Raw genomic sequence first — 20,317 nt, 5'->3', positions numbered from 1 at the left:
GCAAGCATGTTAGAGCTCTGGCAATAGAAAACAAAAATAAAAACAAGTGGTGACAAAGACAATGCCTCTATGCCACCCTGTCCTTTGCCATCTGACAAAAAAGTTGCTCAGTCAAACCATGAACTCTCATCAACCTGTACAGTATAACTATGTACAGTTTGCAAAGCATCATTAACCCCTCTGTGCACGATGATGCGTTTGTCATCATATGGGTGTGGCTGCAACCATACTCGTTGACACTTTTGGCGTCATTAAAGAGTGAAAACTTTCGTCAGAGGAAAAGTTTTCAGCCGATCGGCGTCATTTTTGGAGGCATCATAGCTTCCCTGCTCCTCGTCAAAAGTAATGAGTTGGCAACTGTGGGTCACGATACCAACAAGAGAGTGGACAGGTTATTCAGTACCAAATGAGCAGTGAGTGGGGAAGGTACTGAACAGTTCTGTCCCTTTAAATTTCCACTCTTACCCCCATCCCACCCAGGCAACATATTTCACTATACCAGTAGTGCTTGTGTATAGTGTTTGGGCACTATTGTGATTAGATCTGGTGTTTGCAATGGGAAATTTGGTGTTTGTGAAGCAATCCTGGTCGTTATCAGCTGTTGGCCCAACGAAGATTGTGCTACTGTTTCTAATCAACTACAATGCCTCTACCCTGCACCAAATGTGAGTATTCAGGTATAATATTAGTGACAGTGAATCATGTGAATATAGTGTGCATATCTAGTGTACAAAGAACCGGTGAAATACGTGCAGAAGCTTAGAGGAAGGCAGGAAACTGCCCAGCAGTCACGACACGGCATGGGTGCACTGTAGTTTTTTGCATTTTTCTCAAACACTATGAGGCCTAGGATCACTGTTTGGGCTCAAATGAAAGCCAATTAAATTCTGCATAGGACGATAAAAACATAACAGGGGCACGAAAAGTTTTTTACTAGAGCTACCCGAATAAAAAAATCTGTTGTCTGCCGGAAATGGGTTTTATTTTTTCACTTATTACTCGAACACCATACCTCATATCAAACTGGGACCTCCGGCATTTGAAAGCTAATACAATTCTCTTTCCAGTGATGGTATAACATGTAGAGATTGATTAGTAAACATCTGACTTATGATGTTGGTAAGTGAAATGTATGCTCTTGAATGTTTATTGACATGGCCCTAACGTACATATAGCATTTTTTTTTTTTTTTTTTTTAATAGTGTAGAAAAAACATCGACGAATAGGAATATGTGGGTTTTGGGGCAAAATAAATATGTCTGGGTGGTGAAAATAAGCCAAGAATACACATTTTTGGAGTGTGTGGCGGCCAGGGGGGAGGGGAGAAAAGCAGGCACGTCATATCCCACAAAACTTATTAACTTATCTGCGCGCGAAAGGGTTACGCTTTGATTCTTCCAGACACTGTGATGTCTTTAACACCTGAACTAAAATAATAATGCACTACATACACTGATAGTCTTCTGGTTTTAGAGTACTGGATTTAAGTCCTACATTTATATACAGTATTTTTGTATCAAACAAAACTTTACTTTGATATGAATTTTATTAACCTCAACCTTTACTGTCATAATTATATTAATTAATTAATTATTAAATATGCCTACATCAATGTGGGTTTTATGATTTTAGAACACCTGAACATCTAGCCCCTTTACAACCAGTGGCCCGAGTAAGACCACATGGGCAAGGGGGCTTGTGGTTGGGAGTCCAATCCCCAAGACTCTCATTAGCATAAAAGTCCATTGGATATAGGTGAGGGTGCCATTCTGCACGACGTAGTGCTACCATTGCCTCGTATGGTGTTAACAATGGCCGAGGGAAAGATGCACCCCAGTCTATTGAGAGACGAGGACATGCCACCTGCACCCACGCATCCACATCACTCATGGCAGCAAGCTTAGCTGGGAAGATCTCGGATAGTAACACCACAATATAATCTTTTCCTGTAGTTCTTAGCTGCTTCTGTGAACAGAGAGAAGTAAACATAATTATAGTTTTAAGTATGATTATGTCTTTACTTGCTTTCTTTTTCATAAAACCAAAGTGCAAATCAGGGGTCAGTTTCAAGCCCCTTATTGTGTCATGATGCTTGCAGGTTTTGCATGGAATTTCAGACCTGGACTCCCATGGGAGGTGTTGTATACTGATGACTTGGCATTGACTGAATAGAATGAGGGAGCTGACTACACAGAATGAAAGAGTAGCAGAGGAGAGATTCCAGGGGTGGAGAAGTGGAATGGGGCATAGGGGTTGAGAGTAAATGTGAATAAAGAAAAGGTGATACCAGTACCGGTAATACCTTGGGCTGGTGGGGGTACTGCCACAATGGCCATGCACAGTTTCCCACAGAGGTGTGGGAAGTAACTTCATTTTGTGCAGTGTCTGTGATACGCAGGTGCACAAAAGAGATGTAGTGGTATTAAAGGTTGACTGCAAAATACGGTGAGACCTCGTTCCACTAGAATGGACTAATTCAGGGAAAAGGCGAATGGTGAATCTAATACTTTGTCTTATAAAACAACCAGTAAGGATCCGCAATATCGGATCTAGGGCTGGTACATACAAGAAATGGTCCAGTAGGTATCCAATGTAGGACAAGGTATAAGATGTCAATAAATCATTTTCTATGGGTTTGGCCTGTGTTCCTTATTATATAGTAGTTAAATACAGTAAGCAATACAAAACTACAGTTGGCCCTCATTTCTGTTCTATCTACAGCCAGATGCCACAATCCTGTAAGGGGTAACCATTTGTCTTTGAATTAGTTGCTTTAAGGGGAGAGGCATTAACCCTCAGCCAACCCACTTGCTGACATGAAGGGAACACATAAGGCTTGGTTATATGGTTACCACCCAGCGCTGTATATGGTTTCCTGGCTTACAGGAAACCATCAGGCTTGTCACTCAATGCAAAGCCACCTGAAAAGGAAAGGAGAGTAATATAAAGTGACAGGAAAGATGGGAGAAATAAAAAGAGAGGAGGGCAGACACAGAAACAGAATGATAAAGGTGATGGAAGAAGTAGGCACCACTACATCAAGTGAGTGGATGATGGTCACCACCACCTACCACCCCATTTTCTGATTGTGGAATTTTAACACACATGAAACGAATCTCTAAGTTATCAACATGTACAATAAACAGTACCATTCACTTTACCAAAGAACACACAAAACAGCAAGTACAAATAAGGTAGGAGATGGATGGTAAACACTGCTCCTGAAAGGTAGTGTCATGTAATGTAGAGCCAAGACCCTGGCCTTGTGAATTATTCTCAGATGGGGGTAACTTGACCACACGTACACATGATCAAAGTCGATGCTCAGGCTGCTGCATATAGCTTCAGATCACTTTTACACAACTAAGATCTATTCCCTATGGAAGACTGGAATTGTCTGCCATGGATGGCAGTTGGCCTAGGAAAGGGAAAACTTCAAGTTTAAACTCAAAGCTCAAAGTAGGGGCAGCCGATTGAAAGGAGATGCGATCATTGGGAAAAACAAAACAAAAAAACAAAACATGCAATTTGGCTGCACACCAGTAGTGCTGAAACTAAATGGCATCAAACCACTGTTAATTGTCATCAACAGCTGGAAAGAAAAGGGAGGGGGGAGGGGCACTTGCATAAGCATGCATGACCAAGGTCATAAAAAATGCAAATGTATTGTACAGGCAAGTAGAAATAATAATGAACCTTGCAACATCATAAATGCATACTGAACAAGTATAGCCCATTATGAACAAGGGGTATATGCCAAGAATTCTCTGCAAACAGTTTTGCACACAGGTATTCCCACCATCAAAAACATACGAGCATTTACTGCCTCCTAACAATAGGAATATGCCATATCTTACTAGTAAGTTGTCCAGGACTTTAGTGCTACCCTGTCTGCCAAGTGTGCCGAGTATAATGCCCCAATGTTGAGCCCTTACAGCTTCTTCTATTGCTGTTCCACGCACTTTCTTCATGGTCTTTTGGTCATAATGCTCCCGAGACAAAACTTTGGTATATGGGTTGTATCTGTGAAAATGGAAGAAATTGACAGTAATCACTATAAAAAAAGATTACCAATTCATACAGTGCAGTACACTACATGCCTGACTCAGCAGACATCTGCATACTCTGCTACTCCTAATAAACACAGCAAGCTTTTTAACAATGACATCTGGCTAACTTTAACTCTACTAAATATTTTGTTGCTTTGTGAGACCTGGTTGCTTTGTGAGACCTGGTAACCTAACAATGGCACTGAAATCAATGCTCAAATGCTCTGTAATATAATGATGATAAATGATTGAAGATGTACTGTACTTGTGGCATAAAGTATGAAATACTAACAGGATATTTGAATGGGAAAACTTGCACTTGCCATTAACTTTTTTACTTATTAAAGAAAGTGTAACTCGTAGAAACATGAAAGATAACTGAAATAATTACAATTTGCCAACTAGGTGCCTTCTTTACCCCTGCACAGTTGTTGACTTTATACAGGGGTTTTATTTGCCCCTGTGTAGAGTACAACTATCATGTGTAGTAAGGCTCCCCACATACAGCTCTTACTGGCTCCCTTCAACCTCTGTTTCTTCACAGATTTCTTTTCTATCGCTACTTCAATGGTCACTGCTCCTCTGTACTGTGCTTGCATCCCTCCACTATTAAGGCACGTGCTTAGCTCCCATCTTGCTGTAAACTCTCATCCCTTTTCTATCCAACTCTAATGCAAGAGTTAGCCATTACTACCTGTCCGTCATATATGCAACAGGCTAACTCTGGAACTATCTTCTGTGTATATCCTACTACCTATGCTCTCAGTCTTTTAAACGTAAAGTGTCCAAGCATCTTGAAATGAGCAGGTCTTGAATTTGGCTCATTATTATCTTGTTTTTATTTTTTATTTGAGGGAACAACCCTGCAGACTTCGTCTTTGGTTCCTTCTTCCTTGCATTAAAAAAAAAAAAAAAAAAAAAAAAAAAAAAAAAACTACTCTTTGGTTATATTACTTTAAAGTCTTATTCTTACCGCAGCAATATCCTTGCATTTTCTTCTTCATTTGCATGATCCTGACACTTGAATGACAGAGTTGGTTCATGGGAAGCTATATGGATAAGATTCAGTTACTAATCATTCAAACCCCTTCAGTCTGACAGCATACATAACAGTATTTGATTATTTCAGGTAATGTACTTCCAGACAATTTTATTCAACAGTGGAGAGGTTTCCTATATTTAACTGGCTAATGGCCATTAACGAATTTTTCCATAAACCATCTCTCCTGAGGTGAATAAAACTGTCTAGGGGTAGCAATACTATAAAATGCCTGATTGGAATGACGTGGTTAATACTAACAAAATACAGTAAACCCTCAATATACAGAACCCTGTTTTAACAAATTTCAGTTATAACAACCACCTTGAGCTGGCCAAACGTTATTTTCATTTAATGAATTTTGTTCAGTAAAAGAATAGACGTGCAGGAAATACTGACCAGCATGGCATCCCTAAACACACACACACACACACACACACACACACACACACACACACACACACACACACACACACACAATGCACTCCTCTGCATCCTGCAGAACACCGCATCAGCATCAGTCTCTGGGTGACGAGCATCATGAGATCCATTGATAAAGCATTTACTGAGAAAAAGGGTCATTTAGATCTAATGTACGTTACTGTGTACAACTGTACGGCCGAACAACACTCTATATTTAATGAACTTCATTCGGTAAAAGCCATGATGCCTGGGAAATTACCAAACAGCATGGTGTTTGGCTTTAACGTCAAAGGTCTGGTACCAGTTAGATTGTTATATTGAGGGTGTACTGTATTTATGCACAATACTGTACAATATGCTTAAAACAATGTTGCTTGAACACACACAAACAAATCTATCATTAAGTTATTTATGTTTCTAAAAGAAGAATGCATCTAGAATGGGCAGTAGGGGCACCAAACCTTACCGTTATACTAAAATACTTCATTCTGTGCTTCAGTGTAAAGCATGGCAAGGGTAATTTTTCCTTTATTTTTATTTTATCTATTTTTTGCTGGGTGTACTGCATAGTCACAGTACAAAATAAGTATATATCCAGGCCTTGTCAAGGTTCGGAATGCAGAAGGTGTGTGACTGAAAACTCTTCCCTGCCCTTCCCCAGCAGTGCTCTGACACATGGCTCCAGCAGTTGCATACATTCACACCCAGGATTATCATATGATAACAAGTCCATGCATGATATTATTATTACTGAAAAAACACCTGGAATTATATATATGAGTAAATACTAGTAAACATATAACAATCATTTAACTGAAGGCCACTTCAATGCTAATTCCACATGGAGTCGATCCTAAACTAACATGTCCCTCCTGCCTTAATTGTAAGACATACCATGTATGTTGTCAGTGTATACTAGAACACACAAAATGACACTACTGTCACAATAATAATACTTAACTATCATGCAAGACCTAAAAACTGAGCTTATAATAAATGACATAAAATATACCAAAAATGGTAACAGCCAATCCCATTTTACCTTCTTAAAGTGCAGAGACCCATGTCTGGGCATCTGTAATCGTGTACACTTGAGCGTATGTGACCTGCCTACTTCCTCTGATGGCATTACCTGATGAAAATGCATCAAATCACTTCATGAAACTCAAACCTAGGAAAAGCCATCACTTCTATTAGAAAATCACTTGACTGACTGGCTGAATGATCTTATAATACGTTCAATATTACAGTTGTTTGAACTTACAGATATGCTGGGACATCAGGGTTAGCAATCATGACAGATTCAAGATGAAATCGTCCATCTCCCAGGGCTATCACAGTGTGTCCTGGAGGTACTGGAGCAGATGTGCAGCCCAACACTTCACCAGGAGACAGAGGACGAGCTTGAGGTACACACACACTGTACCCAGCCTCACGCAGTTCTCGGCTCACCCCTTGAAGTGACCCAACAAACTGAATAATGGACACCAGTGTCAACGGCTCAGAGGGACTGAAGGCAGACTTCACAGATTCAGTGAAGTGTAGCGTGTCAAACTGAATGTCAACAAACACATAAAGGCAAGGCAATCCAGCAGTACGGTCAACTGGCACCAAGCAGGAATGGCCATAGTGTACCAAGAAGTCTGCTCCAACAGCTCTGGCAGTAAAGTCATCAACACAACATGCACCATATGTCACATCACCCAAAATTGTTGTCTCAGCACCAGTCCACTCCTCCAGGATGTCAGCTAGGGTGGTGGCAAAAATAAGGAGTCCCTCAGGAAGCTGTAATGCTATGTGTTGTGCCCCAGCCTCACGAACACGCCATATAGTTTTGGGGACCTCAAAGTTGTAGTTTTTTGGAAGGACCTCCATGGCCAGCTTCAGTTTAGGGTCATTTTCAAGCTCTACAGGAACTCCCTTCACAACATTTCGTGATGGACGGAATATTTTCCTTTCCTTCTTTGCAGCAGGAACCACAGCTGTGCTCAGGCTTTGTTGTGAGCTAACTTGCATTTCCATTGTCTTTCCACACTGCTGATCACCTGCAGAGAAAATTACTAATATGTCATAATTAATACAGTATTTACCAATGACTATAATTACCCTGAGTCCCTTCATTATGAGGTCTTCCCAACACTAATAAAAATCATCTGCAATAATAAAGTAAATCTTATTCAGTATATATCATCATACCTCTTCAATCTGATGACATTCTGGCATTTCTCATCCTAATCAGGCTGACACCAAAAGCTTTTATTTGATAAATGAATAGTTTAGTTTAACTCCTATCCACCAGGTGTCGTCAGATGTGTCAAGAAATCAGAGGCTGGGCGGCGCCAGGTGTCGGTTGGAACCACACTTGTTTTCGTGCCACAGTTTGAAGTGGCAGCCACTTTATCTCGTCATCAAAAATTAGGAAGGGACTCCCACCAGCCAAGCCAACCATACCTCAGTTGTCTCTGTGACTTTGTCAGGTGTAAGACAATCTTTTCTTGACCATTCTCATCCGATTCTGTTCCCACCTCATGTGGATTTTTGCTCTCTTTCCAAGTATACTGAGGAAGGACTCAGTGATAGTGCCATACGACGTGCCATGGACACCACTGTGTCTAGTTTATCAAGTAATGGAGAAGTTATCACAGTGAGGGCAAAGCCATAGTCACGGCCGCCGGCAGACGCATGAACACATCCTATTCCCGTGGCAAAAATTGCTCCTCTTCCTCATGTCATTACTCATAGACGCAACGACCTACAGACCTAGGAATACTTTTCACAAGAAGAAGAGCTGGTGAGCAATATGGCCTTCAATTTGTTTCCTCAACTGCTATAATTTCCGAGATATTGTATTAAGGGTTGAAAACAGGCTATTTTTGGAAAAATTCCCATAGTGAGAGAACAATGGTGTTATAAATAGCCCGGCATGGAGGGGTTAAGCGGCACAAAATCTTACCAGTTCATTTCTAATTTTTCTTTTTTGTTTTCCATATCTTCCTGATTATTTTTGGGATGGTAGACAATTGCTTGAGGTGAGTTTCTTCCCCGCTTGATTTAATCCATGTTTTGCTTCCCTGACACCTGGGCGTAAAAGCAGACACTTAATACAAGTTACACAATTGTGCTGAAACTAAATCGTTCTCCATTTCGATGTGTCTGGTTGTTCCAATTGGTTAGGTTTGCTCAGAGTGGGATGGGTTAGGTAAGTTGGGTTATTTTTTTTATTAGGTTACGATATACCGTATTGTTCTGTTAGATTAGTTTAGAACTGGTAAGAATAAGTTGTAAGTATATAAGGTTATGCAGGTAGTACTCTAATAATAAATTTTGGATTATCTGAGTGCATTTTAGAAAGCTGCCAATTACAACCTGAGAAATGAACGTGAATGAATTGGACTCAGAATTGATAAAAATAACAGAGAAAACAAAATCAGCATTAAACTATCATTTACCACCAAAAATATATAATAAAATATAAGAAAATACGGAAAACAACCTGGGAGAGGAGGAAATGAATAGGTAAGGTATTTCTACTGGAACTAAACTGTATGTTTACCCTTTTACTGAACTGTTTACTTTTCTAATCAATTCACTATGAACAAAAATACACTAGGAAATATTGTACAAAAACACCAGATGCATATATGTGTGTGTGTTTATATATATATATATATATATATATATATATATATATATATACTGTATATATATATATATATACCAGTATATATATATATATATGTATATATATATATATATATGTATATATATATATGTATATATATATATATATATATATATATATATATATATATATATATATATATATATATATATATATATATATATATATATATATATATATATATATATATATATATATATATATATATATACACGGTACTGTATATATATATACCGGTATATATATATATATATATAAACTGTACATATATACAGTATACTGGAGAACCTAGAGAAGATTTATTAATCATGTACGACAATGATGCAGTATTTCCAAATTTCCTATTGGGGGCAGGGTGGCTCAATGGCAGAGCGCCTGACTCAAAACTGAAGGGTCGAGAGTTCGCACCCTGCCCAGGCAGCTGCCCTGCTAGGAGGGGTGGGGCCCTTCTGTCATCTAGTGATTTTCTGTAGCAGCCTGTGGTTCAGTGGGTTAGAGCACTCCACTCTGACTGAAAGGTCAGAGGTTCAAGTCCACCCAAGGGTCATTGGTAGATATCAGGAAGGGTATCCAGTCATAAAGTGCTACACGCTCCAAACCTAAGTCCTCTACCCAGGAGTAACGCCTTAGCTCTTGTTGAAAAAAGGGGGACAAAGCATTTAAAAAAAAAAAAAAAAAAAAAAAAAAAAAAAAAAGACAGCATCCTATGTTACTTTTTGTAGATTAGTGGACACAGTAGGCTTTTTAAAAAGTATTCATAAATTGGAGGCTCCATTATTGTACGTAATAGTGCGCGAAACTATATTTTATGAAATATGAAGTGATTTAATATAATCGTCATGCACTGTTCTACTAACATGTATCATATATTAATGGATGCCTCATGTGTGATGTTTATATTGTATAAAAATTTGCTTTATGGTCGCACCCACCTTCACCATGGTATGGTCGTGTAACGATTGCACCATGATTAATGAATGCTCTTAACGCATGATACTGTTTTGGCACAAGTTTTATGCAGCACATATTAGTCTGCATGCTGTTAGGATGGAGTGTGAGAGACTGATGAGAAGAGTGTATATGAGTGAGGTGGGGGTAGCAGGAGGGGTAGGCCAAGGATAAGATGGGGAGATGGAGTGGAGAGGTATATGAGAGACAGGGGTGTGAGCTGGGAACAGGGCAGTGAAATGGCAGGGGACAGGGCAACATGAAGGTGATTTGTTTGTGGCCACCCCTTACAGGATTATGCATTTGGCAATAGAGAGATAGATAGATGCTGTTAGGTAGGTTTTAATCATTGGGGAGTAATGTCCCCCAATTAAGCCTCCACTGCTAACTGGGTGAGCGAAGCTCCCCCAGTTAGGTGGCACACTTTTCTAGATAGCTAGGTATCCACTGAAATGTAATGTGCGGTAATTAAACTGTGTACATTTGAGAAAGTTTGGTGCACTGGCATATTCAGTTGGCGGGATCGGCAGTAAGCACACCGTCATGGGTATTGTTTATAATATCACAAAGCAGGTACTGTATATTTTGCTTATTCTCATTGTTTCTTTTGTTGAAAGTTAAATGTTAAGTACCATACCCGTGATGTACCTAGTACTATAAGTACTTTGGTTAACAATGTGATTTTTAAGAAAACAGGTAATTCTTTACCAAGCAGATGCAGCAATACCTCGGACAACAAACTCATGATCTCAAGGAATTCTAAAACATATGCAACACACATAATTTACTGTTGATTTGCTACAACAAGAAGTGGTTGAAAAAAGACAAAATACCGGTATACGGTACCTATTTTTGGGTAGGTATGGATACCTGCGGCCGTGTTTACCGACGGTCTCTCCAACTGGCCGCGTTGTTTTACCAACCATCGCTCCAACTGGACGCGTTGGTATATCCAGTGTCAAACCTATGGGAAACTTAACGATTTAACCAAACCTAATCCAAATTAACCACACTTAGGTTTGACTGCCAGCATTCAAATTAAACAATGCACATTAGGCACTTTAAATATGTCTAAGTACTGGTAGACATCGGTGGAATATTTGCACAATCCAAATCATTTCTAGCTTTCATAGGCAAGTTTATAAAAATGCCCAGTAGCTGTGGTAATACAGGAATAATAAACAACCTGCAAAAGACTCATTTCAATAGAAAATATGGAAAGGCCGTGCCTGTTTGGTAAATAATTGATGAAAACAGTTTGAATCCCTGCATCACCGTCTTTATAAGACTCTTTTTTCAGTCGGGTAGCTCACATATGGAACTAACTCCCTGTTGTTACAAACAGTTAAGGCAGGAAGTGTAGAAACTTTCGAGCGACAAATGCACATAGCATTAGGTGATCAACTATTTAGTTACAATGATTATTAACTTTGGACCACCTCTTCTCGACAACTGATTGGCCTAAACTCATCACTTCACCGTATTTTATCCCTACAACTAATACCCAACACTATTCGAAGTTTAACACGACTTACTAAAGCTAAACTCCCTGAAGGTACATTTAATCAATGTACAGTACTATAATATTCTCGCACATTTGACTGGCGTACCTGTCACCATGTGAAGAAGCGCGCACCTTCCGTCTTCTAACTGCTGGCGGGACTGATTTTGTCGCATGCGTCACGTTCTACGGGCAACTTGTTGCCACCTGTTGCATGCCACACAGTCGCATGCTACATGATGCCTTGTGTTGAACTGGTTGGAACACACTTGGCCAATGCGACAATGTAGCATACCACATGTTGCCAAAATGTTGCCCCGGTGGAATCGCGCCTTTACTTACAATTTTATTTTCAGTAAAGGATTTGAAACTATTTTTTGTGTCTGCAGTTATTTTTAAATACGGAATCTCTTTTCCCTCATTGCTATATGTATTTTTACAACATCTTATATTAAAATTTGCGGAAACTATGTTGTGGTCTGATAAAAATCAAATATCTGTTTCTCCTCATCAGTCACCATATTTACAAATTTTTTATACATTGCTTGGTTTACTAAAATGAAATCTAAAATACCCGCCGCCGCCGGATCGCCCACTCCGCCACCCCCCACCCCAACACCGAGCCACTACCACACCACCACCCCAGGAGGGCACCACGGTGGGGCTAGTGACCCGGAACAAAAAGGTCACCGGGACACTACTGTCCTGAGTCCCTCTTCCCCGCAACTATCCCAACACCAGGTAAGCTGGAAGAGACGACGACCCTGCGAGCAGGACAGCCGTCATCAGAATCTGGGTGAGGCTCGCGTCGACGGCCACTGTACGTGACGGGGAAGGAGCGACCACTGTACGCCCTTCAGTTACCACCCCAAGGGCAGGAGGCCCAAGGCTACGACCAGAAGTACACACCAGGGTAAGAGGACCCTCGGCTACGGCCTCATTGTGTACCGGAGAGGGCGCTGCCTCTGTGCACCCCTCTCCTGCTTTTCTCTCCTACGGGAGCAACACCGCGTCGACGGCCACTGTACGTGACGGGGAAGGAGCGGCCACTGTACGCCCTTCAGTTGCTTCTCTAAGGGTAGATAAGCTACCGGCTACGGCCAAAGTACGTACCAGGGTAGACAGGCCCTCGCCTACGGCCTCAGTACGTACTGGAGAGGGCGCGACCTCTGTGCACCCCTCTCCTGCTTTTCCCTCCTACGGGAGCAACACCGCGTCGACGGCCACTGTACGTGACGGGGAAGGAGCGGCCACTGTACGCCCTTCAGTTGCTTCTCATAGGGCGGGTAAGATCACGGCTACGGCCGCAGTACGTACCAGGGTAAGCAGACCCAAGGCTACGGCCTCAGTACGTACTGGAGAGGACACGGATTCCGTGTATCCTTCTCCTGCCTTTTCCTCCTGTGGGAGCAGCACGGCCACTGTACGTGCGAGGGAAGGAGCGGCCACTGTACGCCCTTCAGCTGTGTACCCTAGGAGTCACGGAACCGCGTTCACGGCCACTGTACGTGATGGGGAAGGAGCGGCCACTGTACGCCCTTCATTCGTGGCTCTGAGAGCACTCCCGACACAGGAAGTCCCTTGCGCGGCCGATCCCTTCCCTCTCGGCTGCGTGGGACGCCCTTTGTCACCATCCGGGAGTGTTGCCCCGGAGGTGTTGCCAGAGTAGTGGCAAGGCCCGATCCAGGCCCTACCTCCTACCCCTTGGAGATCCCTGCTCCTGCCGGACACCCGACGGAGACGGTGCAGCAGCTCACCCCTGTCGGCGCCTCCCCCTACAGGCGACCGCAGTCCTAGGACCCCCAGGCCCGACCAGGAGCCTCCAGGTGAGGGCAACCCAGGCTCACTCTCCCCACGGAGCCAGAGGCGACAGGCCCGCCTCCTACAGCTGTTTGGCCCGTCCCGAGGGCCACCTCTCAGGTCGAGGCCTCCAGACCGGAGGGCCTCCCTGCACCACACCAACGAGGCTCCAGTACGAGGGCCTCCTCTCAGGTCGAGGCCTCCAGACAGGAGGGCCTCCCTGTACTCCACCGACGACCAGGACCCGGGCAGTGACTCCCCTGCGGGCAGTGTATTGCCCTCTACAAGAAGGCTCCCCCTAGGGCCTTCCCCGCACGCCCGTGCTCCAGAGTGATTCATACGGTTTCATACCCAGGACACACGGGTAAATAGTGACGCCCCTTGTACCGAGAACAACCCAGGGGTAAAATAACAGTGAACAGTGACAAAGTGAGGGCCAGTGTATACCATTGAAAGTTACCATTAACCTATAAGAGCCCGATACCCGGCAGAATAGAAAATAGCCTGAGTCCCAAATAAGAGAACTTATAGTAACTGTGAACGGAAACCAGGGTGCGCGGGAGAATCAAAAGTCTGTGTATAAGTGCCGTCGCGACTAAGTGACTACATCGTGTCGCGATCCGCACCCTGTCTAGATATAGTAGTATTCACCCCACTGACTCTTGGCCTTGTTCATTCCCAGTGCTTCGGACTAAATATATATAATGAGAATTCTGCCTAAAGACGAAATAAGGGTGTCGCAATATTATAACTAATAACATACAGTAAGTGTACATGTATAATACTGTGTCTCAAGTGTAACTGTGAATTTTGGTGTTAAGGGCTAACTCTGTGTCCCTGTCTAATGTATATCCAATACCACTCTGTGTTATATTGTAACGGTGTAGAAATTAAGGCAATAGATGTGTTAAGGTATACTGCCTGGTTTTTATGTCCTGTTCCTTTGTGGGTGCTTTACTTCCGGTCCGGAAAGAGGACCCCGCTCAGTCGCTGGTGTTCTTAGGACGAGAAGTCGACTTAAAAACACCCAGCATAACAAAATCAATTGCACTTCTCATTTTTCTGTTTTCCCAGATAATCTCCCCATCACACGTCAAATCACCATTTAGTAACACCAAATTGTTGTCTGCAATCCAATTTAATACTATCACCATTTATATTGACTGCCTGTGGTCCCAGGAAGCCTATATGACAATTAAAGTCTCCTAAAAAGATGGTCGGTTCTCCCTCGTTTGTTCTTAATATATCGTTATCTTTATTGCTTTATTTCTTTCATTATCATTTCTAGACATGTATTATTCTAAATGTAAAAATTTTATTTTAAGCTTAGCATATCTTTTTGCATAGTTTTTATCTTTTCACTTGCCCTTTCATAGGATGGATTTCCCAATTTTAAATATGTTTTTCCACAATAGTGTCTTCAATTATTGTCAAGGAGCAAGTGCAGATGTCCTAACCAGGGACACTGATGGGATTTTAAAAATGTGGTGGTCATGCAAACCTATGTGGTAGCCCAAGAAACTTGAAAGGTCCGAGGGGATGTCCCTGTACATCTGGGGTGCAGCGGCGTTGCAAGCAGCAGGATCATGGAGAGAGAGAGAGAGAGAGAGAGAGAGAGAGAGAGAGAGAGAGAGAGAGAATGTGGGGAGGAGAGAGAAAGTTAGGGTGTGGAGGTAAGTAGGGGGGAAAAAAGTGTGGCTGTTGGCATGAGAGAGAGAGAGAGAGAGAGAGAGAGAGAGAGAGAGAGAGAGAGAGAGAGAATGTGGTAAAGAATATGGGGAGGAGAGAGAAAGTTAGGGTGTGGAGGAAAGTAGGGGGGAAAAAAGTGTGGCTGTTGGCATGAGAGAGAGAGAGAGAGAGAGGCTGCACTGAATAGAGAATACTTTACATTAATAAATGAATTACGTTGTCTACACTGTACAGAAAATAGGTAAATTTATTTATCTTTTTCCTGCCTATGTCTAGGAATGGCTTTATTTTTCTATTTATGTGACTGAACGACAGATCGTTTACAAACTCGCACATATTGATAGTTTCAGTTCTTGCATATTCAGTTCCCTTTACACGGAGATCACTAGGTCGTGGGCTGAATGGAGGAAGTATTGGGGCGGGGGGGTCAGCGATTTGTGGAAGTGCGTACGCCTCCCCTCCCCTCCCCCTTTGCTATGTTACTGTTGGGGTGGCCACACATAATTATATCAGGGACGACTAGGGCCACCCCGGCTACCTCTCCAACTACTCCAGTGTCCAATCCATGTATTCTCCTTCACCATATCATGTCTTTTGGCAAAAGAAGTGATATGCTTAGTGAAGGGCTTGTAGGAAAAACATAGGTACAGAGTATTCATAATAGAACACGAGCCACACATTTATTCCAGCTTTTCATCCTAAGGTTACAATAAATATTCCAGTGGCACTAAACACAACATCCATTCTTTACCAGCGTCCATCCTGCACCGATCACCTCAACTGCTACCGTACTACTGTCTACTGTTCCAAACTTCCAAGTCTCCCCGTTTTGGGACGGAGCACCCTTTTTATGCACGGTTTAAAGTAAACCGTAAAATCATTGATGATTCTATGCGGTATTATCTATGCTTCTAATACAATAATCTGTTTTCTAATAACTGTTACTGTAAACCTTGAATGTCTATATATAATTGTCAAGAATAATGGATTAAGGTCAATATCACTGTGTCGACATCAAAAACAATGAAAAGGAACAGAACACAACCCACTGAACGGAGGGACGGAGCCGAAGCAAGTGCCAGAGAACCATATTAATGCAGTTTCTTTTGCACTGTAGGCTCTTTACCCTCTTCTGACCAGATGCTCCTATTGGCAAAAATATAAATACTCTTCATTTATAATTATTTTATAGGCGGAAATCCGTTCATACCTTCGTATTAATTTGAAATATCTTCCTAACTCAGTCTCTTTCTGATACGATATACCCACTACTCTCAGTGGGAAGCATTCTGATTGGTTGTTAGCCTTTCCACAGAGTCCAGGTCTAACGCATGGATCTCATATCACATCCCTAACGAAGTTCCATGCGCAGAAGAGACATGCGCGGGACAACGCTAATATATTAAAGGTTCCAGGACGACACAATAAATGCCTATAATATGATGATGTCGATGACGATTAGCTATAAGGGCATGCAGTGGTGGAGATGGCATTAGCCGGGACGCATCCCCCGTAGGTGATAGAGACAGTGGTGGCGGTATTGGTGATGACGGTGGTTTCCTCGATGGTGCTGGTGCTGGTGGTCTTAATGGTGATGGCGCCGTCCTTCAAGAGGCGTGGCGAGCGGTAATGTCCCCTGGCAGAAACTCCCTCCCCCCCTCCACATTCACAAGATGGTAGCACGACCTCCATCACGTTATACTCCGTGTGACTCTCCTCTCTTAACTCGGGGACGTGTTCTGCTGTTCTGAAATGTAGATATGAAGGTTTAGACTTATGCATATCGAACGCTGCGTTTAGGCTAAACGAGTCAAGATGAGTCATGATTAGTCCTGACTCGCCATTCCAGTTTACATTAATGAACAGATCTTTTTCACGTGACGTCATGGGTCATGTGACTTGTTTACGACGCCGTACTGGACGGGAAACTGTCGGATGTCTAGAGAGAGAGAATTACAGATTCCACAATGGTATTCCACTGTTGTGCCTTCGGCTGTAAGATATGGCAGAAAAGTGGAAGTGGGGTAAACTTCTGCCGGTTTCCACCCAATGAGGAAAGGCAACAGAAGCGGATAGCTTCCGTGAAGAGGGAGAACTGGCAGCCGATGGCCTACACCCGACTCTGTAGCAGAAATTTCATATCAGGTGAGCCACCCCCACCCCCTCCAACCCCGTCCCCATCCCCCCCACCACCAACCAACCACCTCACACACCCCCACCCCACCTACACACCCTCACCACCCTCCCTCTGCCACCCCAACTCCCCCACCGCCACCCCGACCCCCCCCACTGCCATCCCCATCACCCCTCACTCCCACCCCCAACAACCTCCTACCCCCCACTTTCGAATCCCTCACATCCCACACCCCATGCCCCACAACTCCCCTCTACAAGCCCCCCAGCCCCCCACAATACCCACCACCACCCAACCCCCTTCCCCATCCCCCCTACCCGTCCCACCTCTTACCACCCATCCCAACTCTCCCCCACACCCACCCACCCCACATTCCCCACCCCCCCGAACCAACTTTAATCCCACTCCCACCGCCATTCAAACCCCCCACCCTCCCTCCACCTCCTTACCAAGACGATTTACATGTACTGTATGTCAATTCCAGCTAGATACATTACACATATTTACCTTGAGGGATGTCCTGCTGAACTTTCACGGGGTGTTCACCATATAGTGATAGAGATTGCCATATCTGAGATCTGGTTTCGGTCTCCCGTACTTGAACAGATGAATTTCTCCCTAGATATGGTGTAAGCGTCCAGCCTCAAACATTTTAGCTTCTTCCTGTACAGATCTTGGTGGCGCTGATCCAAATTTCTGCACATATCGGACAGTTCAATCTCTGACAGCTCTGTCTGGAGAGCCATTACTGCGAGAAGTTTGCCGTCCAGTATGGAGTCGTAAACAAAACCACGTGATTTCTGTGATGTCACTGGAAAAGGTCTATATGTATGTTTGCAGAAACTGATCACACAGGGAGAGTCAAGTCGCTGCCAGTCGACTCGAGTCGAGTCATGGATATGGCTAGAATAATGTTTTTTTCACCAATCACTACAAGCCCAGTGTAGTGTGAGCAAGTTTATCATCATGTACACTGAAAAACTGAATCCAACGCGTTTCGTTACCACATTTTTGTATCACCGATCCCACCCATTTCGTCACCACTTTCTGCCTGTTTCGTCATATTCTCCCTTTTTCGTCGGTAGGGTACAGTAAAATTATTTCAAAAGTATTTATAAAATAATATGGTTTTCCTCCTTGTTTAGAAGGAATGGGATATTGTCTGTTATTGCATTTTAAGGGTAGCAGTAACTGGCAAATCACCATTTCAGGGCTTTGGACTTCAATCAGCCTTTAGGTACAGTGGAGTTCTGTGAATAAGCAATTAGTGATATACTAATTACCAAAAAAATAAAATATCAAAACTGTATATAAAACAATCTCTACTTCAAACCCAGTCTTCGTAGAGACTATAAACTGGGAAGTATACGCAGCTAAAACAGCTACTGCAGTGCTCTGTACAGTTCATTGCAGTGAAATCGATAAGCAAAAGTAGGAACATGGTCGAATTATCAGTCTTTCCTGTCGAAGTGTGTGTGTGTGTGTGTGTGTGTGTGTGTGTGTGTAATTCACCGGGTCGGTCAGGATCACTTGATGGTCGTGATCGTCAGCTTTTTACCCTCCCGGAAGGGAGCTGAGAGCTCATATAGTCCGATCTAAGAGAAAGACTGTGACCTTCACACACACACACCCGTCCCCTTGCTCAAGGGGGACAGTAACCACCCACTTCATCAGTGAAACTTTTTCGCAACCTGAGCGAGGCGCGAACTCCCGTCCACCAGTTGGCAAGCGAGAACGTTACCACTGCACCAGCGAGCGGTGTGTGTGTGTGTGTGTGTGTGTGTGTGTGTGTGTGTGTGTGTGTGTGTGTGTGTGTGTGTGTGTGTGTGTGTGTGTGTGTGTGTGTGTGTGTGTGTGTGTGTGTGAGAGAGAGAGAGAGAGAGAGAGAGAGAGAGAGGAGCTAGCCTTACTTGTGTGTGGCGAGGTGTGCGGGTCTGCTGGAGCGGTGTGATGGGGCTGCATCCCCTGTGTGGCAGGGAGGCGTTCCGAGGGCCACGGCGGTGCAGGTCGGGTACACCACAAGAGTGCGTCCCACAGACACCACCTGCGTGCTCACCACCGTCTTCACCTGCAACAACTGCGTCTCGTACACGTCCTTCACCACGGTAGACGTCACAGTCAGGCCCTCGTCCCTTGCTATGGTACTCGTTGCAGACTGGCTCACACACAGCACCAGCAGGAATGGCACTGACGTGGCGGTTCTCCACACCGACATCTGCGGGATGGGGGAAGTGCTGATGCAAGCAATAGGATTGTACATAACTTGTCAAAGAGCAACGCCATATGACATCGTGAGTGACCGAATGTCACCGTTTCGTGAAGTTTTGACTATTTTTACTGAAAACAAAGTGCTCAACCGTTGTAATTCAAATACATGGAATGACAAAATAACTGCTAATTTTATGAACTTGCCAATGAAGCTGCTACGTTAACACATTAAACAAACTCCATACATATTCCATCAACCTTTAAAAGAATAATAAAAATACAACTCAACTCCCACGTCATTTCGTTAAGTAATGTGAGCATCGTCCATATAGCCCTCACCACAGGGTGCTTGTTTCACGGTGGACACCCAGACAATACACATACTTATGTACTTCTTATATTTTCACTTACATGTTCTCTCAAATATTCCGTTGATACCTGTTTTATTATAATGTTTATTCTTCAGTACTGCAAACATTTAATTTAAAGTACAGGTTAAAACAGGTCAGGAAATAAGAAGACTGAGAAAATGTGAAATGTTAAGATACATTTAAAGAGGCAAGTAAACGAAGAAAAACAAGAAAGAGATTAAACACAGGTGAACACTTCATGATACAGGTTTAGACAAGCTAAGAAACGAAGACACAGATGAAGACTTAGGTGAGCAAAACAAGACACAAGTTAAGATACTGTTGAGCAAAACAAGACACAGCTTAAGACAGACAGGCCAAAGCAAGATACATTTTAAGACAGGTACACAAAACAGACACAGGTAAACACAGTAAACACACCACAAGCAAACACCCGCCAGGAATATCTTACGGAATGCTTTTTATCTATGTAC

At 43.0% G+C, this 20,317-nt stretch overlaps 2 protein-coding genes across 2 annotated transcripts; both read right to left on the bottom strand.

Annotated features, from left to right (window-relative positions):
- Nucleotides 1-919: 919 nt before the first annotated feature.
- Nucleotides 920-11,027, bottom strand: Dph1 (diphthamide biosynthesis 1). The gene is made up of 4 exons (XM_080279278.1): nt 10,988-11,027; nt 6,776-7,556; nt 3,858-4,023; nt 920-1,965 (listed from the first exon to the last, which is right to left on the bottom strand). The coding sequence occupies exons 2-4, from the start codon at nt 7,531-7,533 to the stop codon at nt 1,621-1,623; spliced, it is 1,269 nt and encodes a 422-aa protein (XP_080135404.1). The 5' UTR covers nt 7,534-7,556; nt 10,988-11,027; the 3' UTR covers nt 920-1,620.
- Nucleotides 11,028-16,589: 5,562 nt separating this feature from the next.
- On the bottom strand, nt 16,590-19,480 carry LOC145408821 (uncharacterized). Its single transcript, XM_080279465.1, has 2 exons — nt 19,176-19,480; nt 16,590-16,878 (listed from the first exon to the last, which is right to left on the bottom strand). The coding sequence occupies exons 1-2, from the start codon at nt 19,478-19,480 to the stop codon at nt 16,590-16,592; spliced, it is 594 nt and encodes a 197-aa protein (XP_080135591.1).
- Nucleotides 19,481-20,317: the final 837 nt, after the last annotated feature.

This window comes from Coenobita brevimanus, chromosome 78, assembly GCF_032717465.1.
Source record: "Coenobita brevimanus isolate Jiangsu-jjx chromosome 78, ASM3271746v2, whole genome shotgun sequence".
In the NCBI taxonomy this organism is placed as follows: domain Eukaryota; kingdom Metazoa; phylum Arthropoda; class Malacostraca; order Decapoda; family Coenobitidae; genus Coenobita; species Coenobita brevimanus.
This window is presented reverse-complemented; position numbering and strand designations above follow the sequence as displayed.